General features: G+C 39.5%; 2 protein-coding genes across 2 annotated transcripts; both read right to left on the bottom strand.

Annotated features, from left to right (window-relative positions):
- Positions 1-204: 204 nt before the first annotated feature.
- LOC141510227 (uncharacterized) lies at positions 205-2,129 on the bottom strand. Its single transcript, XM_074220235.1, is given in 3 exon segments — positions 205-1,340; positions 1,382-1,514; positions 1,803-2,129. Coding segments are annotated over 3 exon segments (1,596 nt in total).
- Positions 2,130-2,649: 520 nt separating this feature from the next.
- LOC141510103 (uncharacterized) lies at positions 2,650-16,255 on the bottom strand. Its single transcript, XM_074220103.1, has 4 exons — positions 16,009-16,255; positions 9,030-9,156; positions 7,700-7,795; positions 2,650-5,580 (listed from the first exon to the last, which is right to left on the bottom strand). The coding sequence occupies exons 1-4, from the start codon at positions 16,039-16,041 to the stop codon at positions 2,657-2,659; spliced, it is 3,180 nt and encodes a 1,059-aa protein (XP_074076204.1). The 5' UTR covers positions 16,042-16,255; the 3' UTR covers positions 2,650-2,656.
- Positions 16,256-25,827: the final 9,572 nt, after the last annotated feature.

The raw sequence follows: 25,827 nt of genomic DNA, 5'->3' as shown, positions 1-25,827 counted from the left end.
AAATCAGACCTCCATTTGAAAGACTTACCACAATGATTGTATTCATGTTTTCCAGTGCGAATTCTCTGATTTCTAATAAGACTGGATCTCTCTCTGAAAGCATTACCACACTGATTACATTCGTAAGGTTTCTCCCCAGTGTGGATTCTCTGATGTATAATGAAACTGTATCTCTCTCTAAAAGTCTTATCACACTGATTACATTCATAAGGTTTCTCTCCAGTGTGGAGTAAGCTGGGCTCTCATTCCAAAAGTCTTTCCACATTGATTACATTTGTAAGGTTTCTCCACAGTGTGAATTCTCTGGTGTTTAATGAGACTGGATCTCTCACTGAAAGTCTTAGTACAGTGATAACATTCACGTTTCTCTCTTTTGTGGATTTTCTGATGTCTAGTAAGCTTGACTCTCAATTCAAAGGTCTTTCCACATTGATTACATTCATAAGGTTTCTCCCCAGTGTGGATTCTCTGATGTTTATTACAATCAGACTTCCATCTGAAAGACTTTCCACAATGATTACATTCATAAGGCTTCTCACCAGTGTGGATTCTCTGATGCTTAATAAGATTGGATCTCTCTCTGAAAGCATTACCACACTGATTACACTCATAAGGTTTCTCTCCTGTGTGGATTCTCTGATGTACAGTAAGCTGGGCTCTCATACCAAAAGTCTTTCCACATTGATCACATTCATAAGATTTCTCCCCAGTGTGAATTCTCTGATGGCTAATGAGATTGGATCTCTCTCTGAAAGCATTACCACACTGTTTACATTCATAAGGTTTCTCTCCAGTGTGGATTCTCCAATGTTTACTAAGCTCAGACCTCCATGTGAAAGTCTTTCCACATTGCTTACATTCATAAGGTTTCTCTCCAGTGTGGATTCTCCAATGTGTACTAAACTCATACCTCCATCTGAAAGTCTTTCCACATTGCTTACATTCATGAGGTTTCTCTGCTTTGTGAATTCTCTGATGTCAAGTAAGCTGGGCTCTGATTCCAAAAGTCTTTCCACACTGATTACATTCAAAAGGTTTCTCTCCCATGTGAATTGTCTGATGTCTAATAAGCTTGGCTCTCAATTCAAAAGTCTTTTCACACTGATTACATTCATAAGGTTTTTCTCCCCAGTGTGGATTCTCAGATGTGCAGTTAAGCCTGGATCTCCGAATGAAAGTCCTATTACAGTGATTACATTCATAAGGTTTCTCCCCAAAGTGGAATCTCTGATGTGTTATAAGACTGGATCTCTCTCTAAAAGTCTTAATCACACTAATTACATTCATATGGTATATCCCTAGTGTGGATTCTCTGATGTGTATTAAAATCAGACCTCCATCTGAAAGTCTTTCCAGTGATTACATTCATAAGGCTTCTCACCAGTGTGGATTCTCTGATGCTTAATAAGATTGGATCTCTCTCTGAAAGCATTACCACACTGATTACACTCATAAGGTTTCTCTCCTGTGTGGATTCTCTGATGTACAGTAAGCTGGGCTCTCATACCAAAAGTCTTTCCACATTGATCACATTCATAAGATTTCTCCCCAGTGTGAATTCTCTGATGGCTAATGAGATTGGATCTCTCTCTGAAAGCATTACCACACTGTTTACATTCATAAGGTTTCTCTCCAGTGTGGATTCTCCAATGTTTACTAAGCTCAGACCTCCATGTGAAAGTCTTTCCACATTGCTTACATTCATAAGGTTTCTCTCCAGTGTGGATTCTCCAATGTGTACTAAACTCATACCTCCATCTGAAAGTCTTTCCACATTGCTTACATTCATGAGGTTTCTCTGCTTTGTGAATTCTCTGATGTCGAGTAAGCTGGGCTCTGATTCCAAAAGTCTTTCCACACTGATTACATTCAAAAGGTTTCTCTCCCATGTGAATTGTCTGATGTCTAATAAGCTTGGCTCTCAATTCAAAAGTCTTTTCACACTGATTACATTCATAAGGTTTTTCTCCCCAGTGTGGATTCTCAGATGTGCAGTTAAGCCTGGACCTCCGAATGAAAGTCCTATTACAGTGATTACATTCATAAGGTTTCTCCCCAAAGTGGAATCTCTGATGTGTTATAAGACTGGATCTCTCTCTAAAAGTCTTAATCACACTAATTACATTCATATGGTATATCCCTAGTGTGGATTCTCTGATGTGTATTAAAATCAGACCTCCATCTGAAAGTCTTTCCAGTGATTACATTCATAAGGCTTCTCTCCAGTGTGGATTCTCTGATGCTTAATAAGATTGGCTCTCACTCTGAAAGTCTTATCACACTTCCCTGATGTCTAGTAAGCTTGGCTCTCATTCCAAAAGTCTTTCCACATTGATTACATTCATAAGATTTCTCCCAGTGTGAAATCTATGATGGGTAATAAGTTTGGATCGCTCTCTGTAAGTCTTATGACAGGGATTACATTCATAAGGTTTCTCTCCTGTGTGGATTCTCTGTCTAGCTAGATTAGAAGTCTGTCTGAAAGCCTTATCAAATTGATTACATTCATACTATTTCTCCAGTGTGAATTCTCTGATGCCTAATGAGACTGGATCTCTCTCTGAAAGCATTACTACACTGATTACATTGATAAGGTTTCTCCCACAGTGTGGATGCTCGGATGTTTAATGGACTGGATCTCTCACTTAAAGTCTTATTAGTGATTACATTCATAAGGTTTCTCTCCTTTGTGAATTTTCTGATGTCTAGTAAGCTTGGCTCTCAATTTAAAAGTCTTTTCACATTGATTACATTCATAAGGTTTCTCCCCAGTGTGGATTCTCTGATGTTTATTACAATCAGACTTCCATCTGAAAGACTTTCCACAATGATTACATTCATAAGGCTTCTCACCAGTGTGGATTCTCTGATGCTTAATAAGATTGGATCTCTCTCTGAAAGCATTACCACACTGATTACACTCATAAGGTTTCTCTCCTGTGTGGATTCTCTGATGTACAGTAAGCTGGGCTCTCATACCAAAAGTCTTTCCACATTGATCACATTCATAAGATTTCTCCCCAGTGTGGATTCTCTGATGGCTAATGAGATTGGATCTCTCTCTGAAAGCATTACCACACTGTTTACATTCATAAGGTTTCTCTCCAGTGTGGATTCTCCAATGTTTACTAAGCTCAGACCTCCATGTGAAAGTCTTTCCACATTGCTTACATTCATAAGGTTTCTCTCCAGTGTGGATTCTCCAATGTGTACTAAACTCATACCTCCATCTGAAAGTCTTTCCACATTGCTTACATTCATGAGGTTTCTCTGCTTTGTGAATTCTCTGATGTCGAGTAAGCTGGGCTCTGATTCCAAAAGTCTTTCCACACTGATTACATTCAAAAGGTTTCTCTCCCATGTGAATTGTCTGATGTCTAATAAGCTTGGCTCTCAATTCAAAAGTCTTTTCACACTGATTACATTCATAAGGTTTCTCCCCAGTGTGGATTCTCTGATGTGCAATAAGACTGGATTTCTCACTGAAAGTCTTATTACAGTGATTACATCCATAAGGTTTCTCTCCTGTGTGGATTCTCTGATGTTTAGTAAGCTGGGCTCTCAAACCAAAAGTCTTTCCACATTGATCACATTCAAAAGATTTCTCCCCAGTGTGGATTCTCTGATGTCTAATGAGACTGGATTTCGCTCTGAAAGCATTACCACACTGATTACATTTGTAAGGTTTCTCCCCAGTGTGGATTCTCTGATGTATATTAAAATCACACTTCCATGTGAAAGACTTTCCACACTGATTACATTTATAAGGTTTCTCTCCAGTGTGGATTCTCCAATGTGTACTAAACTGAGACCTCCATCTGAAAGTCTTTCCACATTGCTTACATTCATAAGGTTTCTCTCCAGTGTGGATTCTCCAATGTGTACTTAACTCAGACCTCCATCTGAAAGTCTTTCCACATTGCTTACATTCATAAGGTTTGTCTCCAGTGTGGATTCTCTGATGTTTAACAAGGCTGTATCTCCCTCTAAAAGTCTTATCACACCGATTACATTCATAAGGTTTCTCCCCAGTGTGGATTCTCTGATGTGTAACAAGCCTGTGTCTCTCTCTAAAAGTCTTATCACACTGATTACATTCATAAGGTTTCTCCCCAGTGTGGATTCTCTGATGTTTAACAAGGTTTTGTCTCTCTCTAAAAGTCTTATCACACTGATTACATTCATGAGGTTTCTCCCCAGTGTGGATTCTCTGATGTGTAACAAGGCTGTATCTCCCTCTAAAAGTCTTATCACACTGATTACATTCATAAGGTTTCTCCCCAGTGTGGATTCTCTGATGTGTAACAAGGCTGTGTCTCTCTCTAAAAGTCTTATCACACTGATTACATTCATAAGGTTTCTCTCCTGTGTGGATTCTCTGATGTCTAGTTAGCTGGGCTCTCATTCCAAAAGTCTTTCCACACTGGTTACATTCATGAGGTTTCTCCCCAGCGTGGATTCTCTGATGTGCAATAAGACTGGATCTCTCCTTGAAATTCTTATTACAGTCATTACATGCATAAGGTTTCTCTTTGTGCATTTTCTCATGTCTAGTAAGGTTGGCTCTCAATTCGAAAGCCTTTCCACATTGCTTACATTCATAAGGTTTCTCCCCAGTGTGGATTCTCTGATGTCTTGCTAGAGTGGAGCGTACTCTGAAAGTCTTACCACACTGATTACAATCATAAGATTTCTCCCCAGTGTGGATTCTCTGATGTACAATAAGACTGGAGATCTCTCTGAAAGTCTTATCACAATGATTACATTCATAAGGTTTCCCCCCAGTGTGGGTTCTCTGATGTCGAGCTAGACTGGAGCTCAGTCTGAAAGTCTTTCCACACTGGTTACATTCATAAGGTTTCTCTCCTGTAGGGTTTCTCTGATGGATAAGGAGAGATGACTTTTCACTGAATGATTTATCACATTCAACGTACTCTTGGAACTTCTCTCTAGTAAGAATTCCCTGGTGGGATGAAAGCGATGACTGTCTCCTGAAGGCATTTTTAGATGGCATACACTTAGGTAGCTTCTTTCTCGTATGAAATTTCTGATGGTACATGAAGGATGACTGTTGCTTAAAAGCTTTACCGCATTCATTACAACTATAATATTCCTTTCCATTTTCAATTTTCTGAAGGTCATTGAGCTCTGAATAACAGCTGAAACCCATCTCACCTTCATTACAGATATTAGGCATTTTTCCAACATGGCTGTTCTGAGGTCTAATGATTTCTGAATTCAAGCTGAAAGTCGTTTGCACTTCAGGACACTTGTCACAAGACTGAGCAGCTGCTAACTGATCAGTTAAGCACTCACTATATTTCTTGTCTTGAGAAGAGTCATTTCCTGACATCATTTTCTTACAGTGAATTAGGACTGAATGTTGTCTGACACTCATCCTATCTGTAGCAAAGTCCCAGTGACTCTTTTGCTTTTTCTCTGTCTTGATTCCAGAATTACAGATTTCCCTGAGATGTAGGTCACAGTGAGCATCCTTCACCCATCTTTGCCCTAGTGATGCTTCCACAGACAAGCTCAGCTTTGAAGTAGTCTCCCTCAATTCACTCCTGGTCTTTCCATCTGAAGGAAACAACAAAAAATACAAGTCAGAAAACAGAGAAAAACACAATATTAGTTCACATTTCCAGGTTCAATTTCACTTACAAAGAGTTTCACATGCAACTAGATTCTCAAAACAAGCCTGCAACACAGACAAAACCAACATTCTCATTCTTTTCTCAAATCAGGCTATGAATCTGAATGACAGGTTCCTGACCAACCTCTCAGACAAGAGGTAAAATTCAGTGACTGGTCAATCTCTGTCTATAGCTCAATAATATTTCTCCATTACCTTTTCTTTTGTTTTGTTTTTGTTTTTTGAAGTCAGTGGGGTTAAGTGGCTTGCCCAAGGCCACACAGCTAGGTATCCAGTGGTCTTCACAGACAGAAAAGTGAATAAAACTGGTAGGATCTTGACCAGGGGAAGCAATGCTTCAAGTCCAGGAGGTATCCATTCTACTTTGTGGGATACTGTAGGGAAGAATGAAATCTGACAGAGGATCTATACTCTGACAGAGGATCTATGAGCCCTTAATCCTCTCCCAGAGTATCTTAGAGGTTGCTACTCTCCACAAAAAAATTTAGGCAACATCCTCTTAACTGGCACTATAACAAGGCAATCCTTTTGATTTCTTCCCGACTCCCTATGCCATTCACAACAACCTTTCCAAATCTTTTCATTCCTTCCCAGCAATCCATATGACTTAATACCCTGCACCTATGCTCTTGGTACAAAATTTGACCTCATATGTCATTAAAACAATTGTACATTTATCAAGAGCTTTACCTTCTCTTCACCTCATAGAAATGCCTTCTGCATTCCTTTCTCACAAGAGATCCTCCTGATTTATACTTTATATAATTTTTTTTACACAATTCTTTCCAAGTTGTCTTTCCCTCTCAGTAAAGGATATGCATTATCTTTCTCTGAATCACAAGAATAGAGCACTTAGCCTGAAGCATAGTTGGGATGGTTGATTCTTGTCCTTTGTTATCAAAGAAGAACAAAATGACATCACTATGATAGAGACCACTTACAATGTGGCCAATTAAGGTTGATCAGACCAATATGAGCTCAGAATGCTCCACCACAGGTTGGGCACAAATAGATTGTGTGAACACCTGAGAAGCATTCTCTCAACTCCCATATCCCACTCATTCTTTTGTCTTCTTCCATTCTGCCTTACTCATAGGGCACAGCACCTTCTCTGATGAGACCACCCTGTACTGGGTGGTCCTGTGCCAGTGTCTCCCATGCTGCACAATCAATTCTAATACTCTTAAGAGAGACCCCCAGGGCAGCTAGGTGGCTCAGTGGATGTAGCACCAGCCCTGGAGTCAGGAGGACCTGAGTTCAAATCTGCCCTCAGACATTTAATAATTACCTAGCTATGTGACCTTGGGCAAGTCACTTAAACCCATTGCCTTAATATAAAATTTTTTAAAAAAGAGAGACCCTGAGAGTGTCCATTTATTGATGTTTCTAACCTTAAAGTGAGCACTTGCCCTGTGTGAATTTTCCATAAAATAGTCTTTTTGTCAACCTCATGTTTGTCCTTAGAATAACATTGCCAGTCCATCATAGTTTTGCTCTCTGTATAATGTTACAATGCTTGAGAAACAACCAGAGACAGAATCCATATGCATCTCAGCTCCAGAGGCTACATTGAGGACACCATCATCTACAAACAAAAGACCAACACTCCCTCCATTGTGAACTTGGCTTGTAGCCTTTTCACGTTGAAGAATTTACCAGCAGTGTGATAGCTGACCTTGATGCCCTCTCCATCATTTCATAAATGCTTGTTGACTTGAAAAGAGTTTAGAGAACAGCTTTCATTAGTCCTTTCTGGATTCCTGAAGGAGAGTTCCATGACACAGAATTCCAAATAGTGAATCTGACAGGATCATAGTCTTATCCCTGGAAGTCAAAGGCTAGGCCATGCAGTCACTTCATTTCACAGATTGTGAAATTGAGGTTCAGAAATTCAATGACTTGCCCAGGAGTCCACTGCTCAAAATGCCTAAACAAGATTAGCAATCAGATCTTCATACCCCCAAGTCTAGCATTCCCTTCTCTGTGACATATAGCTGGTTCTTCTGATGATAGCCCTCAAGAACTTGCTTCCATTTAACACACCTGGACAGGAGGTTCTGGGATCTCCTTGCTGCAGTAGGCAAGGACCTTCACCTTTCTCTAAATGGGAGATCAAATCTTCTCTGGGAATTGGAACACCTGGGAGTGGGAAATAAAAGATAAGAGGGAGAGGCATGTTCAATATGGTTCTCTTCTTTTTTTTAAAGTTTTTTCAAGGGAAAGGAGTTAAGTGGCTTGCCCTAGGCTACACAGCTAGGTAATTATTAAGTGTCTGAGACCAGATTTGAACTCAGGTCCTCCTGATTCCAGGGTCAGTGCTCTATCCAATGTGCAATCTAGTTGCCCCTCAATATGGTTCTCTTCGGGGAAAGAGTGCATAGAGGAAGGGTCACCAGATGGTTTCCAGGATACCTCCAGGATCATTTTCATGGTCTTTGTATTTAGGAATTTTGGTGGGAGTTGGGAAAGAAACAATTTGGAAACAGAAAAATCAATTTTATATACTTCTTTCATTGAAGCATTGACTGATTTCATAGATTCCATGATCTAAAAATTAAAAAGCAACTGATAATACAGGGTATGAAGTTTTGCTCCTGGATTCCAGAAGCCCTGTTTTACAAATCCAGTCTCAGACAGTTATTACCTCAGTATCTGAGGCAAGATACACAAACCCTTTTTGGCCTTAGTTTCCTCCAATGTAAAACAGTGATGATAATATCATCTGACATTTACTTTGAGGATCAAATTAGAAAATACTTGTAATGAAAGCATTTAGTCCATTTAGGTATATACAAATGCTTGCCTCCTTCTTTTCCTTTTCTACCGTTTGTTCTAGAATTTGGGAGAAGTATGAAGCAGGACCAGTGACACACTACTTCCACCAGCCTTCTAAGAATAAGAGTAGGAGTAAGGACCTACAACTTTAGACTTCTTTTAACCTCCAAAGACCAGACCCAACCCAAAGAGGAAGGGACTACTTTGTGAAGGAAGGGTTTTTCAATACTGCCCATATCAAAGGAAAAGCTGCTTGAGCAGTTTTCAGAGATTTCACAGACAAACATAATGTTCAGAGAGATGGCAGATTATACACAACCTCTAAGATTGGTTCTAAGTCTGAGATTCTCTAATATTGCTGTGATCTTTGACCTCAGGATCTCTAGAATCATCAAGAGACAGTCCCAGGGGTAAGAAAGGAAAAAACCCTGTATCCTGCTACACAGGGCAAAGACCCTTTATGGGAAAACCAGGCAGCAGGAGGACTACCATTTTGGTCTTTCTAAGAACTGATAAATACTGCAAACCCTGAACATGAGGGAGGGAATGAAAGCATTTCCTTTGATAGCAGATTCAGTTACCCAGGAATGGCCCTTACCCAGGAATTGCAGGTTCCGGGCAGTCTCCAGCATGACCTCCTTATACAGCTGTTTCTGAGGAGACTTCAACAGGCCCCACTCTTCCCAAGTGAAGTCCACAACCACATCCTTGAAAGTCACCAGCACCTAATCCATGAATAAAACCAAGATTTAGAGTTGAAAGACACTTCAGAATTCATCTAGTTTAATGTTCATCAATTTACAGGAGGAAATTGAAACACAAAGGAAGGATTTCCCCAAAGTTCCTATCCTCATGAGGATCAGAGTCAACACTTAGAATCACAGTCAGGAAAAGCTCAGTGCAATACTAGGAGAGTTTTTTATATTTGCAGTTAGAATAAAGTAGAGATATTTGTATAGAGAAAATTGTAAAATCAAAATAAATCTTTCACAAAAAAAATAAATTCCTGAACAATCTCATTTTCTTCTGAGAATATATGTTCTATCCAGAACATATCTGGGTAGAAGTAAATGTATAAAAAAGAAAAATCAAAAATCAAAAGCTTAAAATTAAGAAAACCGCTATGCTATTTTGACTCTGCTAAGAAATAAGAGTTGAATATAAGGACATGTTTATAATAATTCATGCTGTCCTTCCTGGAAATATGACTGTTCTTATAATTGTATTGTTTGAAATTCATAATACCTGTTTAAACTTTTTAAAAATCATCTAAGATGTTTTAATTGTTTAAAAGGATTCTAAAAGCAATTTTTATTTATGCTGATTTTTAACCTTGGTTAATAACTAAATATTCTTCTACAAAAACATCTTTGTTTACTAAGGCCTAATCAAGAGGCAATTGGGATTGTTAATTTTATTTTAAACCCAAATTCATTTCACTTTTTAAACCAGTCTTTTGTGAAACCATAGAACTGAGTTGTGAGGTTGTTCTGTAATAGTAAATTATTGTTGCCAATGAAAGATTACATTCACTGTGTGGCATATTCTGATCCTTTGGACTATAAAGTATAGGACTCATTCTCTGTCTGATTATAGGAAATTGCTATCATGAGCCTGAAAATTGGTCTTTTGAGTCTGTAATCTAAGCAAAAAGGAAATTTTGGTTGGACCAATGACTGAGGCCCTAGGAGGTTCACAAATATTTGTGGGTGATGGGTTCATTGAGAAAGGTTAGGGAAGCAATTGTTCAACAAGTACTGAGATTGGACTTTCCTAACTTCTGAACTCATTTCTCCAATATGACATTTGGAAATGTCTTACCTGGCAGATTTGAAATCTGATTCAAGGCAAACTTGGTCATCAATCTAGCCTTACCTGGAAAATGATATCTATTCTATAAATATCTTCTTTGTATTCCAATTATATACAATAGTAGTTTCTACCAATCATTGTTTTGTGAAGTTTGGAATTTGACAATTTTCCCCCTATCTCCCTTTCCTCCCCACTACCCACAGCAGGAGGAATTTAATAATCTTTACATTGTTTCCATGATATTCATTTATGAAAACTGAATGTGTTGAGAGAAGAAAATCCTTGAGGAAGAAATAAAGTATTAGAAATAACAAAATTATGTAGTACAAAAGGCAACTTTTTTAAAAATTGAAATAATAATCTTTGTTCTTTGTTTAAACTCCACAGGTCTTTCTCTGGATTCAGATGTCACTGTACATCATAGATTCCCTAAAATTGTTCCTAATTATTGCACTGTTGAAGTAAGCAAGTCCATTAAATTTGATCATTACCCTCATGTTGCTCTTAGGGTATACAATGTTCTTTTGGTTCTGCACATCTCATTTAGCATCTATTCAGGTAAGTTTTCCCAAGCTTCTCTGAAATCCTATCCCTCCAGATTTCTAATAGAACAGTATTCTATCTCATATATACACCACAATTTGTTTAGCCATTCCCCAACTGATGGACAATGCCTCAATTTCCTATTCTTTGCTTTTTTTCTAGATGACCTGAGGTTAATCTGTGTTTCAAAGCTGTGTTTAATCATATTATGTCAACATTCCTCTTAGGAGATGACCTAAGTTCATCTGTGTTTCAAAGGTATCTTTATTGACACTATTAGAACCATTATCTGGTTCTTTTATCCCTTCTTTACATCACTTCATACAAGTCTTCTTATGACATTCTGAATTCCTCTTATTTATAATTCTTATAGTCACAATAACTCTCATCTCAATGACAAAGGATAGTTGTCCTCTCTTATGTCAGATGATCAGTATAACAGAAAAATATATGCTTACAACTATCTAATTCTAAAAGCTAGACGGGCTAACCTAGGCATTTGTTATCAACCACATCAGGGCTGTCCAATCTTGCTTTTAAAGGTTTTTTATTGAAGCAATAGGCAATATATACTTCTTGCCATTTTAGTGAGAGGTCTCCTGTAGCTCGACTTCCTCTAGGAAAGCATTTAGTAGACCCACAGGCAGGCTGCACGCAGCCCCAAAATTTTGCAAAGCCATGAGTCACATGATCCTGTGAGAATAAAGATCTTTTAGCATTTCAAAGTGCTAAGGGAATATTTAAGCAAGTCAACTAAATACATACAAAGGAGACCTGTGGTCTAGTTTTAAAATTTTCTTTTCATTTTTGTTATCTTTTTTTTTTTTTGCCCTTTCTGACTCTTTTAAAAATGGGCAAATGGTGGGATGGCTAGGTGGCGCAGTACATAGAGCACCTACCCTGGAGTCTGGAGTACCTGAGTTCAAATCCAGCCTCAGATACTTAATAATTACCTAGCTGTATGGCCTTGGACAAGCCACTTGACCCAATTGCCTTGCAAAAAAAAAAAAGCAACCTAAAAAAAAATGGGCAAATGGTTAAAACTGATGTATACCTGATTTATAAAAACCAGCTAATATTCCCCAAACTGATTACTGTTATGGAAGTTATTTTTGTTAGTGGAACACAATCCTCCAAATGGGGAAAATAGAGTTATTTCAAGTATTTCAAAAAGAGTTTTGAAACTGGATTATATGAAATTTGGTTTTGAAAAATGTTCTACTTGTAAACCAAGATCTCTGCCTGCCAAATCAAAGAGTTTCAAAAATCATAGGTTTTGGCCAAAAATTTGTACTGAGACATTTCTTTTATCGGAAGACACATACAAGTAACCTCAATATATGTGGAGAAAGCCTGGTCACTGACAGACTCCTGGAGATACAAAGGACATCAAAGGCATCCAGGAAAAAAAGAAGAAATAGGTCAGAATTTTATATTTGTATTTACATTCTGCCTCTGGAGCTTCTTGACTGTACTTCAGAGAATACATTTTGCTATTTCCTAAATACTACCTAATACCATACCCTCAACACATCCCCAATAATGCTCATCCTGCCCTCCAAAAGAGTTAAGCAGAACATCCTGATTTCAACTGCTAAAATGTGTCACTTTTCACTTATGTGGTTTGCTGCTTATTACCAAAAGGGAAATTATGTGTTCTTTAACTTTAATCATATTATGCCTCTTTGTAGATGAACTGAGTTCATCTATGTTTCAAAACTTTTTTTATTGACATTGTTGGAGCCATTGTGTGGTTCTTTTATTCTTTTTTTACATCACTTCATACAAGTCTTATGATTTTCTGAATTCCTCTTATTCACAATTCTTTATGATATAATTATACTCACAATAACATCTTCAACCTGCTTCAACTGTTCCCTAATCATTACAACGATATCTAGTTTTTGTTTTTTTTAATCAAAATAATGTTTTTCCTTGGGGAAGGGATGAGGAATGAGAGGATGGGAGGAATGAGATGGAACATCTGTTATAAAGAATATGAATAATTCAGTAACTTTCCTCATATAATTTTGAATTGTTTTTGGGGATGCTTAAATCAATTCCCTGTTCGAACACCATGGGATGATGATCAACCTTGTTAGACTTGCTCATTCCATCAGTGCAACAACCAGGGACAATTTGGGGCTGTCTGCAATGGAGAATACCATCTGTATCCAGAGAAAGAATTATGGACTTTGAACAAAGACCAAAGATAATTACCTTCAAATTAGAAAAAAAAAACTATTATCTTATTATGTAATTTTATTATCTCATACTTTATTTTTCTTCCTTAAGGATAGGATTTCTCTCTCATCACATTCAACTGAGATCAATGTACAGCATGGAACCAATGTAAACACTAACAAATTGCCTTCTGGGGGGATGGGGGGAAAGAAGCAAAAATGGGGAAAAACTGTAAAGCTCAAAATAAATAAATCTTTCTAAAAAAAACCTCCTGTTTAAATGGAAGAGAACAAGCACACATATCTTCCCTTTGCTCCTTCAGGATCTAATTTTCCTATTTCATTTATACAAGTTAGATTCTAGAATTCTTTGATTCCAGGATTCCTGGAAAGTAAAATTCCTGGTGGTAGAGTAGGGAATTGTGGGAACAATGATTCTGGTACCTTCTCTGGGCTACCAAGCTATGGAATTAGCTTTTAAGTTCTACTTAGATATAGGATGGGCTAAGAGTAGTCACTTAATTGGGCTTTTGGCCACACTCCCTTAAAAGTTTCCATCCTACATTTCCCAGAAGTTCCTGTAGAGGTTAGAAGTCATAAAATAATTCTGAAGATTGAGAGGTTAAACCTGCTACCCAGGATTCACTGATGCTCTCTTCTCTTTGCTAGAATGGGGTTTATACTTCACCACTTTGTCCACAGCCATGGCCAGGGCCATGGACAACAGCCATGGGAGCAGCTTGAAGGAGAAGGAACAGAATACCAGGGTCTGAGCAGCCTCTATCCATGTGTGGATTTCCTTTTGCAGAGTTCTTGTTGTTGCCTATGTCCTCTACTATAAGGTAAAGGCATTATTAGCTCAAGGTAGGAATGGACACCTTTTCAGAGTTCAAAACAGAACTGAGTTCCACCACGTAGTGAACTGTGAATCTAACCGAATTCCTTAACCTCTCTGGACTTCAGTTTCCTGTTTTGTAAAATGACTGCCCTGACTTCCTCTTAGGCAGGTTAAGATCATGGGCAGGGAAAATTCTTTGAAGAACTGTCATTGTGGAAAAGATTATTTTTCAGCAGAAAGACTGAGAAGTCTTAATGGGTGGGTCTTCCAATACAATGATATTTCTCAGCTCCAGAGATGTTACTGATGTCTGGTTAGACTAGGCAAAGTCAATTTAGGTGATGCCCATGATGGGCATGCTATGGGGAAGAGACCTGCCTAATATCAGATTTTCAAATCTAAACCTATCCATTTTAATACTGCTTGCCATTCATTCTCAAAAAATACCATGACATGAGGGAAACACACGAACTGGATGTGAGTAAGGGGAGGCTGTGCTGTCTGCAGTCTCATTTTCTCCTCCAGAGCCATCTGGATTCAGTAACCAGATATGAATCAGGTCCACTGGAGATGGCCTTAGATGGGAAGTCAATCAGGGTTAAGTGACTTACCCAAGGTTACATAGCTAGTGAGTACCAAGTCCATGACATTGGATTTGAACTCCTGACTCCAATGTCAGTGTTCTCCCTCCACTGAATCCCCTAGCTGCACTTCATCAAGTATTGGGGCAAGAGGGGACCTTACAACCCATCTCGCACATTTCTGTAAGTTTGCAGAGCTTAAAAAGGATTAGGAAATATTTCCCCATCTGTGCCTGCAGAACCCTAATTTTCCTTTTAGGCTTGGCTCAGTTGACATCTCCTAGATGAAATCTTTTGTTTTTCAATAATGAACAGAATCCTTGTCTTGGACAGAAGAAGACCTGGATACCAACCCTGTCTAGGATACTCATTACCTGTGTGACCTTAGGCAAGTCAACTAACTTCTTAGTTTCTTTATCTGTGAAATGGGGCCGACACTTACAGTAACTAACCTCAGGCTTGTGGTGAGTCTGAGAGGATGTTTATAAAGTGCTTTGCCAACTTTCAAATGCTCTATAAATGGTTAATTTCCTACCATTTATTTTCCAAGAGTAGTTCTTATTGGTCAATAGTTTTCAACCCCATTTGAGGTTTTCTTGGCAAAGTTACTGGAATGGTTGACCATTTCCTTCTGCAGCTCATTTTATTATGAGAAAATTGAGGCAAATGGTGGTAAGTGACCTGCCCAGGGGCAAGCAGTTAGAAATGGCTGAGGACATTTCCTTTTTGATCCCATAACCCTCGAGCTTTTATTTTACTTAACTATGAATAGGTCATATTCTCCTTTATTTAGTGAAAGATAAGGGCAGAGAACACTTCCCACTGCTTTATACACAGTAAGAGCTAAACATTTGAGTTGAATTGAGAAAAGCAGGGCCAGAGAGGCCAGAAGTGATCCCCCCAAGACCACACCTCTAGTAAATAGCAGAAGCAGAATTTGAAACCAGGTTTCCTAATTGCCTATGCAGAAGTATTTCCCCTCTTTTCCAATGTTCTTGACGTTCCTGAGGCAATAACTTCTCCCTCCTTAAAGTCATTTCCTCAGGGATTATGGCCCAAAATAAGGGCAGCTGGGTACAGAAGACAGAGCTTCACTTCTCATTCTAGGTTTTAATAAATACAGCCTAGGAAATTGCTTGAACATCCTAATCCATTGGTTCAACAAATGGATATTAAGTTTGCTGGGTGCCTACAAGTTTTTACAACTATTCCTCATCAAAGATCATTTTTCTTAGGAAGGGAGGGAATGTGTCCTCTTTAGCCTGAAAGGCAGACTAGTCCAGGACTCCTTAATCCAGAAAAGAAATGCAGCCTTGACAATTGGAAAGGAAGATCTAGTCTTGCCCTCCTAATGCGGAAAAGAGTTCTGTTCTCCTTCACCTCCTCACGGTGCCCTTTTGGTAGGGAATTTTTGTTTTTGTTTTTGCAGGGCAATGGGCCATCATTAAGTGTCTGAGATCTGATTTGAACTCAGCTCCTCCTGACTCCAGGGGAGGTGCTCTAGGCACTGCGCCACAGAGATGGCACAGTGGTACCTGGCCTGGGCCAGAGGGCACTCACCCGGGCCGGAGGGCACTCAACCGGGCCGGAGGGCACTCACCCGGGCCGGAGGGCACTCACCTGGGCTGGGGGTCTGCGGCTCCGCGGGGCCATTCCCTCGGGGGAGGAGGGTCCCGGAGGAGGGGTTCTCTCGGGTCTCCCTTCCGGGGCGGGAGGCGGCGGGGAGCCGGAGGGAGAAGGTTCTGGAAGGCAGAGGGGAGGGGGAGGGGCCCTGGGGGGCGGCTCAGCCGGGCCCCCGGGGGGAGACCTGACTCGGGGGAGCAGATGGGGGCCCCCCGGAGGCGGCTGGGGGAGGCGGGGGCTCTGGGGGCGTCTGGGCCCCGGCGAGGAGAGGACCGGGGGTACGAGGGGGGGCGCCCTGGGGGGGACCCGGCGGAGGGGGGGGGCGGGAGGAGGAAGAAGGGAGCCCCAGGGCGGCGGCGCAGAAGCCGCTTCCTGAATGGCGCGGGCGGCGGGAGCAGCAAGGCCACGTGACCTCGGTCCCGCGTGGCCCGGCCGGAAGGCGGAACCCGAAGGCTGCCCCGCCCTCCTGCTTCCGGCCCCGCCCCCGCACCGCCCCGGCCTGCCATTGGTCAGCAGCTGGCAGGGGCGCGTTCTCCGGGGGTTCGGCCGCCCCGCCCCCCGCCCCCTCCGGGGACCCCCCCCCCCCGGCCCGGCGTCACGTGTCGCCTCCCCGGACCCGCCTTCAGACTCGGTTCCATAAAAGCAGGAGCGCCCAACTTGGAGTCCCAGAGGCCTGAGTTCGGATCCTGCCCCAGGCGCTGCTGAGGACCCCGACCGAGATGCTGAACGGAACTTGAAGACCAGCAGTTAGAACAAGCGTGAGACTTTTTTAAAATACTCAAACCCATGGGGCGGCCAGGGGGCGAAGTGGCTAGCGCCCCGGCCCTGGAGTCAGGAGGACCTGAGTTCAAATGTGGCCTCAGACACTTAATGATTACCTAGCTGTGTGGCCTTGGGGAAGCCACTTAACCCCACTGGCCTTGCAAAAACCATACTCAAACACCATTAAAACACTAGCTATTAACATCTTTAGGAACGAAAGTCATTGATCTCACTCTAATAACTCTTTGCCAGCCATAATTAATACATGACTAATTACCCCCAAATTAGGCCTAGCCTTTATTCACTGAATGTCTCCACAAATTGAGACCTGAGAGAGACCTTAGTTTAAAAAGACAAAGATCTGGCTCTAGAGGAGAGAATGATGCTGATGACTTTGCACAGTCCTGCTTTACCTCAGTCCAATTCACTTGCACATTGAGACTTTATACTGCTGCTGCCCTTGGTCCTTTTTGAGAATGAAGGATGAAAAGCAACTTGGACATCCCATTTTGTCCTCCTGGGCCCATCGTTTCCTGAACAATAGAGGGAGAAGAAATGGAAGTAATGTCCGATTTTATATTCTTCAGCTCAAAGATCACTGGAAGAAATCTATGACAAATCTGTATAGAATATTCAAAAACAGAGATACCATCTTGCCAACAAAGGTTCATCTAATCAATCATAGTAATCCAGAAGCAATTTAAGACTGAGAGTTGGACTCTAAGCTGAGGCTTGCAGAATCACTGTGTTCAAATTGTCTTCTGGAGAAGACTTCTGAAAGTCCCTTGGACAGCTGCGTAATCAAGTCAGTCAGTTCTTGCAGAAGTTCAATGTACTATTCACTGGAAGGTGAATACATTGAAGCTGAAGCGTAAATATTCTGGTCAAAAAAGATGATGATGGTGAAGATGACTGAAGGCAAAAAAGAGAAGGGAACTGCTGAAGACAAGATTGGTAGATGATGGAATGGAAACGGTGAACATAAACTTGGAGAGACAGTGGAGTAGAGAAAGTCCTGCTATGCATTGGTCCTGAAAAATCAAACAGAACAGAACCACAACAATACAACAACCACAACATGCTTGAGATATCCTTCCCATACTCAGTATTATTAAAATGAGGACATATGGGGGGCGGGGCAGCTAGGGGGCACAGAGGATAGAGTACCTGGAGTCAGGAGTACTTGAATTCAAAACTTGGACAAGTCACTTAAGCTCATTACCATGCCCCCCCCCAAAAAAACAGAAGTATTCAGGGAACAATCTTACCAACAATGATTCAAAAAGAAATATCCCTGGGATTTTCTTGGGACAACCTAGGGACTTTACCTTTATAGAAATGGATGATGGAGACATTCTTGAATTCTTATGAAATAGCCTCTTCATGTCAGCCTTTGGAGGAGCAGTGGACACCCCAACTTTGTAAATCTCAACTGCAATAGAATCATCACCAAGTGTTTTGCCACTTGAAAGCTTAGTGACATTTTTCTTCAATTGGAACGTCAGCTAGGAACTGATTGATTGACTTCAGTTTTAAGGGAAGTGGTCAATGGCTTCTGCACTGATTGATTATGAACATCATGGAAGTCTTAAATCCTCTCTAGGATCATGTCCCTATTATTAATTAATGTGGATCTATCAGCACCAAGCAGTTGAGATGCACCATAGATCTGGTGTGTGTTCTTACCAAGCCCTTTTCATAATTTCTCATCCATCTTAGGAATCCTCTTATATCCAACTCTCCCTTGTGGCTCCAAGGAGGTGTAACATAAAGAGGCCACACCCTGTGCACCTAATCTTCTTGGCAGATGGGGAAAAGCAGATTGAGGGTAACTGACAGGACTCAAATGTCTTGTTGGGGGAGATATCTACCTAGGCATGTGAAGCCTTTCCCTGGACAGATGGACTGATGAGAAGAATTTGTTCCAGTGGCCATGAAGGTGGCTGAGGTAGGTGCTATGGAGTCATCAGAGTTTGGTCAACCATCAAAGACACCAAAGTAATCCACTGTACCCAAGCCCATAGCCTGCCATCCTGACTTTAGTTTTGAGGTTCTTAGGAAAGAACCTGGAGTGGTTTGTCATTTCCTTCTTTTTTCATAGATGAGGAGACTAAGGTAAACAGAGTTAAGTGACTTCCCAGGGTCACATATCTAGTTCTAAGGCCACATTTAGACTCAAGAAGATTAGTCCTCCTGACTTCAGGGTTGGCATTCTCTCTATTGGGCCATCTAGCTGCCCATTCTAGAGAATGGAAGACTGGTCTACTATCTGGGAATACATTCAGGTTTCATTTGATGTAGGTATTCCTTCACTGTGGTTGGGAACTTTTTTGTACCCACATTTCATAGAGGATTTATATCTACTATTCCTTCCACAAAGAGTATGAAGGTATCTGTGAATTTGTGAGTCATTGCTAATCAGCACATAAGGACTAGCAGCTGGGAAACTGGAGTTTAGGAAGGCAGATGTACCTATCAGTGCTAATGAGAACTTTATAAAAACCATATGTGCTGTCAAAATACAGTTGAGTAAGAGATGAGAAAGGTGCTCACTAGCAGGAGGATAGCTTTGGTGGCCCTGATCTCAGGGGAGAATTTGGGGGAGAGGCAAGTACTGTGCATTTGTTGTACTTGCTTGTGAAACCTACTTGGAAAAATCACCATGTAACCACTGGAAGAGACCATGAATCCCAAACACACAGCATCAGGAAACAAAAAAAATGCTTTTTAAATAAGGAAGCATAAAATCTCAAATGAATTTCATGAGAACAGTACCCATAATGTTGTATCTCAGTCATGTTTCTAGTAAGTCTTGGTCCTTTCATTCCCCAAGCAATACAGACATTTAAAAGCAGGTGGGAAGTCCAGCAGAAAAGACTAAAGGGAGTGAGATATTTTGCAACTCTGGTTTTTAGTTCCATAAAGTTGAAATTGATGGGGCTGATGGTGGTGACCTGAAAGGCAATCAGGAGACAGGTCATACTGACAGAATGACTCTGAGCTACTCTGTGAAGGAAGAATACAATTTTACAACCATTATCATCCAAAAAATTTGTGAGACCCAACACTGTCATTGTCTGAGGGATGCCTTTTGAGAGAAGTCCCCAAAAGTTCGCCATGGCCTGTTGGGTGACAATAGTGTCTATAGATCTCAACATTTGTCCAGTGAGAAACATAACAAGGAAGAGAAAAATAAGGAAGGAGTCCCCTCGAATTCCAATTCCAAGCTGGGAGAAGAAGGCAAAACTCAGGATTTTGTTTTTAGGATTCATGGTAGTGTTGTCTTAATGAGAAGAACTGCCATCAAAGTCAAAGAGACCTAGAGAAAAATGAAAACTGATATTTGTGAGCATTGTCTCCTCATCCCCACTTAGTTGATTCTTTTTGAGAATGTCTCCTGTTCTTTATAGATTTCTACACTGATACTTGAACATAGACCAGAATCTACAGTTGACATTAAAGGTTTGATGTTGATTGTTCTTTCCTAGACTTTTATAATTCATGAAATATTCAAATAATCATGCCTATGTGTCTAATCCTATTGAATCAGAGTTCAAAGGGTATCCAAACTAAAAATGACATATTTGGTTTGTATGTATATATGTGAGTATATTTTCTTTTCTATGGGAATGTTTTAGAATGTAGACTTTTAGATTCCACTGACTTTTCATTTCATAGTCCCTCTGAAGTAACTATCAGAAATAGTTGGTATAAGCATACATTTCTTCACTTTAGTAAGACTCCCTCCAGTTCATCCTCTTTGACTGCCCCCAACCCAAAAGTCATAATCATGAACCTGTTGCAACTCATGATGAAAAAGACAGAACTTTTTCCTCTGATCTCATTTGCGAGTTTTGCTGTAATTGGAAAAACTTGTATGTCTCTCTCTCTCTCTCTCTCTCTCTCTCTCTCTCTCTCTCTCTCTCTCTCTCTCTCTCAATATATATTCCCTTTTCAAACTGATGTGATTGTTAACAGAAAGAAAAACCCGGAACCATGGGAAAATTGGAATTCTCATCAGTCTCAAAAGCTTAGTACATTTAACCAAAAGTGGGAACCTATTGAAGAGTTGTAGACTCTCAAACAGTTGATCAAATAAAGACTTTCCTTCTAAAGCACACTTTCTAAATCTGGTGGAAACATTTCTGCATTAACTAGACTCCTGAAACCAATGTATGGGAGTGCTTGTGCTACATTTTTGAGCTCTGAGTAAGAAATTTAATTTGGTCTTCAAAGTGGCATGCCTAGCAACATCCACAGAATCAAAAAATAAAATTCTCTTATTTGCTGTCTTGAAAAGTTGAATTTTATATCATGTATGAAGAACATTAAAATATTCAAGAGAATTTTTTGCATGCATTTCTATTTCTGTAGTCTTTTGGAGCGATTATGATGATTTGTCAGATGAATTGTCCACTAAAACCAAGTGAAAATGTGTTATTTATCTAAAAAGTTAGATAAGTATTTCATCATTGAAATAAATCATCTTTGAGTCATTGGAAAATTAGTTAAAAATGTATATATATATATATATTTGAATTTTTGTACTTGAACCTAAAAGATGTAAAAAAGTATTTTTCCACAATCATTTTCCCAGTTGAAATGTAAAATTTATTTCATTCAGTTTAATGGAACTGCTATTAAAACTTGATATTTTAGAAATCATGATTTCATTGGTCTCTTATAGACATACTGCAAAAGATATTGTGGGTTTGGTTCCAGATAATTGCAATAAAACAAATAACCCAAAGTGAAAAAAAAAGAAATAGTTGGTACTCATTAGAGAAATAATTCTATTTTTCTGGTATTTATATTATATTTTAGAAACATTTCTAAATACATAGAGAAATATATTTTCTATTATATATAATATAATGTATTACACATAATAATATATTCTGTTAATAGATGAAAATACTTCATTTAACACAATAACTGATAAATGAAAGAGTATCATGTATGTATACAAGTATATTAAAAAGAGAAAATGGAGCAAGAGAGGAAAAGCTCACATCCTTCCCATTTCATTCTCCTAATCTCAAATACTAACTTCATAACTTTTCATGGAAGATGTTGAAATAGCTTTTCCCTCCCAAAAATTTATGTAATATTTTCTCTTCCTCCTATTCTCTTTCCACTGGATCAAAGAACAAGTTCCTGACTCTAAATATGCAGAGTCAAGTAAAAGTGAATTCAAATACCAACAATATCAAAAGATAGATGGCATAGTCTCCATTCTGAATCCACCATCTGTTGGCAGTAGCATTTCTAACAGAACTCCCTGCTGTAAGTCTCTTCCTCCTCAATTCATCTATCATCAAAACTGTCCCCTTGATATCCTTAATGTACTTATATAACAACCCTTCTTTTCCTGGAGATTCCCTTTCCTTCTATGACTCCTTTCTCCCATTTATGACTTTTTCCTAGAACCATCACCTTGAGGAAAGTCTCAGGTTGACCACTCCTCCTGGTTTGGGCTCTGATTCTGATTCTATTGATTTCACCACCATATCTCAGTTACCTTTTTATCTCCTATATCCATGCCCTAGAAGCTATTGCTCCCTAATTTTAAAACATTTTTATTTAAAGTTTTGAATTCAAAGTTCTAGCCCTTCCTCCTTTTTAACTCTCTCCCATCCCTGAGATGCTAAGCAATCATATATATGGGTTACATATGTGCATTTATGTAAAACATTCTTGCATTGGTCATTTTGGACAAGGAGATTTGAATAAAAAGAAAAAAAAGAAAGTGAAAAATAGTGTGCCCCTATATTCAATCAAAATCAATTTTTAAATAAGTGAATTTATTTTTAATTTTTAATAGCATATTATTTTTGTTTATTTCATTTACATATTAAGAAAATTTTTTTGCATTCATTTTTACAAGATTTTGAGTTCCAGACTTTTCTCCCTGTCTGTCTGTCTGTCTGTCTGTCTGTCTGTCTGTCTGTCTCTCTCTCTCTCTCTCTCTCTCTCTCTCTCTCTCTCCTCCCCTTGCCTTTTACAGACAATGGGAGGCAAAAGAATGTTAAGTTCCCTGGGGACTGAGCCTCTATTGCTTGTGTCTTGTTTTGAAATCCTCAGTGCTTAGCAGAGTACCTGCCACGGTATTATTGATTTATTCATTTTGTTTGACTGGACTTATTGACTTCCAATTTTCAGCATTCCATCATTAGTTTACATGCCTTTGCAAAACTAGTTCTTTCCATCTGAAAGTAAACTTTACCACTTCTACCAAATAGGACAAATGGAATTTTATAGAAAGGCAAAAAGTTCATCACAACTGATTGAGGTATTGAAAAAGTCTGAACACATGTGCTATGTGTAACATCTCTAGAAATGGCTTTTAGTTTTTACTGTTTATGAGTTTGTCCAAATTGCCCCCATCCTCAAAACCCTCACGTGCTCCTTCCATCCCTGCCAGTTATTGTCCTATATTTCTTCTGCGCTTTGTGATTAAACTCCTTGAAAATTCCCTCGCAATATGTGTTCACTTTCTCTCTTCTAATTTTCTTCTTAACCCCTAAACAAGCTGACTCTAAGCTCATCATTCAATTAACACTGCTCTCTCCAAAGTTTCTAATGATATTTTTTCAAACATTAATTATTTTCAAAATTGTTTTCTATGGAAATGGAAAACAAGAAATAAAAGAACACTAGAAGAACATAAACCAGAGTTTCAGAATAAAATCAAAAATTTCCTTTTCAGGCTGTTAATATCTTTGTGAAAAACTATGTCATAAATACTATACATTATTTTCAAAACTACCCAGGTTTTTTCTACTTACTTCCAAGTTTTTTCTCTACTATGCATTTTTTATTTTTGTTCTCTCTTCCTCCCCACTCTGCCCTAGAGAAGGCTTCAATTAAAATTATCACTCTCTCTCTTTATCTATACATCCAGCCATCCATCATCTATATATATATATATAGCTGCATATATAATGTGAATATATATGAATCTAAATATTAATAAAAGTATATAGATATATAGATATTATGTGTTAACTTAACACATCCACAAATACATTTATGTAAAACCATACTACACATATTTCTATTCCAGTTCTTTCTTTGGAGGTATATAGTATCTCCTTTATAGGTTTAAGTATTTCCATAATTTTCTAAAATCAACCGAAAATCAATCATCATTTCTCTTCTCACACCAATGATCTTCTCCTTGTAGAATCCAGCAGCCTTTTCCCACAACCCATCCTCTGAGGTCAAAATCTTTTTGCATTTTTTTGCCAGTTTTAATTACCACCTTCTCCTTGATATTCTCTTTTCTCTAGGTTTTTAGGATACATTCTTTTCTGATGCTCTTCTACTCATCTGACTTCTCCTTCTCAGTCTCCTTTGCTGGCTTCTTATTCAGGTCACACCCACAGGACTTGGTCCCCTTTCCCCTATGTCACATCACTGAATGAGTTCAATTCCCATGGATTTAATTATCAGATCTATGCTGAGGATTCTCAAGTCTACTCATCCAGTCACAAACTCACTGATGAATTCCAAGGTCACATCCGTTCACAACCTTGAACTAAACATTCTTAGACATCCTAAGCTCAACATGACCCAAACTGAGTTCCTTTTTCCCCTAAACCTTTCCCTGCTTTTAAACTTTCCTTTTCTCTCAAGGGGACTACCATTTTCCCAGTCCCTTAGGTTTATGACTTAGATATAATCTTTTTTTCCTCTTTTTAATTTATTTAAGACAATGGGGTTAAGTGACTTGCCCAAGATCACACAGCTAGGCAATTATTAAGTGTCACCTAGCTACTCCAGAGATAATCTTTAAAATCTCTCACCACCAATATCCAGTTTGTTGCCATGGCCTCGGGATTTTGTTGATACGTCATTTCAGTCACATTCAACTCGTTACCTCATTTGGGGTTTTCCTGGCAAAGATAGTGGAGTAGTTTGCCATTTCCTTTTTTTGCTTATTTTAAAGATGGAGGAGAGAGGGATAGGAGGAGACTTGCCCAGGATTCCACAGCTAAGTGTCTGAGGTCAGATTTAAACCTAAGAAGATGAGTCTTCCTGGCATCAGATTTGCACTCTATTCATGGTTCTACCAAGCTGCCTTAATTTTTTACTTTTGTAAAATTTCTTAACTCCTTTTCCTTCCTCTGAGCTAGCCACCATCCCTAAGACTTGTATTATTACAATAGCCTGCCAGAGGATCTACTTGCCTCAAGTCTTTCTCCACTCACATCTATCCTCCATTCAGATGTGGAAATGATTTTCCTGAAGTTCAATTCTGACCATTTCACTCTCGTACTCAGTAAATTCCAGAAGTTTCCTTTCAATTCTAGGATCACATACAAAGTCCTCTGTTTTGTTTACTCCCCAACAGGTATGCGCTTCAGGTAAGTGACCCTGGCCTCCTGGCTGTCCCATGAACAAGACCTTCACCTCTCCTCCAGGCCCTTTCTCTAGCTGTCTCCTATGCCTGAAATGCTCTCAACTCTACCTGCTGATTGCTTAGATTCCTTTGAGTCTCCATTAAAATCCTGACTTTCACAGGAAGCCAGTCCCACCTCTTCTTATTTCTAATATTCTCCCTCTGGTAACATTTCCTGTAGATAGACTGTACATTTTTTTGTTGTCTCCCCCCCCCCCCTTTAGATTGTGAGCAGGGATTGTCTTTTGTCCTTTATATTGCAAACCCTTACTACAGTACCTTTGAAATGATGAAGATGATGATGATGATGATGATGATATTTTATCTTTCTTGAAGAAGACCATGGCATTAGGTATGTGAGTCTGTGACATTCATGTGAATTGGATTTGAGTGAGGGGGTCTTCTGCAAAGTAATCAACCTCACTTTCTCCTCTGGAATCATATGGGTCCTGTGGCCAGATATGAATCAGGATGGGAGAAAACCCTGGATGTGAGACAATCAAGGTTAAGTGACTTGCCCAAGGTCACACATCTAGCAGATATAGGAGGGCAGATTTGAATTCAGGTTCTCCAGACTTCAGGGCCAGCGCTCTACCCATTGTGGAGCTTGCTAACCTCAACTGGCATATCGTAGGCCCTTAATTTGTGTT

The sequence above is a fragment of the Macrotis lagotis genome, chromosome 1 (genome assembly GCF_037893015.1).
Source record: "Macrotis lagotis isolate mMagLag1 chromosome 1, bilby.v1.9.chrom.fasta, whole genome shotgun sequence".
In the NCBI taxonomy this organism is placed as follows: Eukaryota; Metazoa; Chordata; class Mammalia; order Peramelemorphia; family Peramelidae; genus Macrotis; species Macrotis lagotis.
This window is presented reverse-complemented; position numbering and strand designations above follow the sequence as displayed.

Coding starts and splice junctions, on each gene's coding strand:
- LOC141510103 (XM_074220103.1), bottom strand. CDS start 16,041: ATGGCCCCGCGGAGCCGCAGACCCCCAGCCCAG. Junction 9,157..16,008: donor GCCGCAGACCCCCAGCCCAG/GTGAGTGCCCTC, acceptor TTCATGGATTAG/GTGCTGGTGACTTTCAAGGA. Junction 7,796..9,029: donor CCGGAACCTGCAATTCCTGG/GTAAGGGCCATT, acceptor TCCCACTCCCAG/GTGTTCCAATTCCCAGAGAA.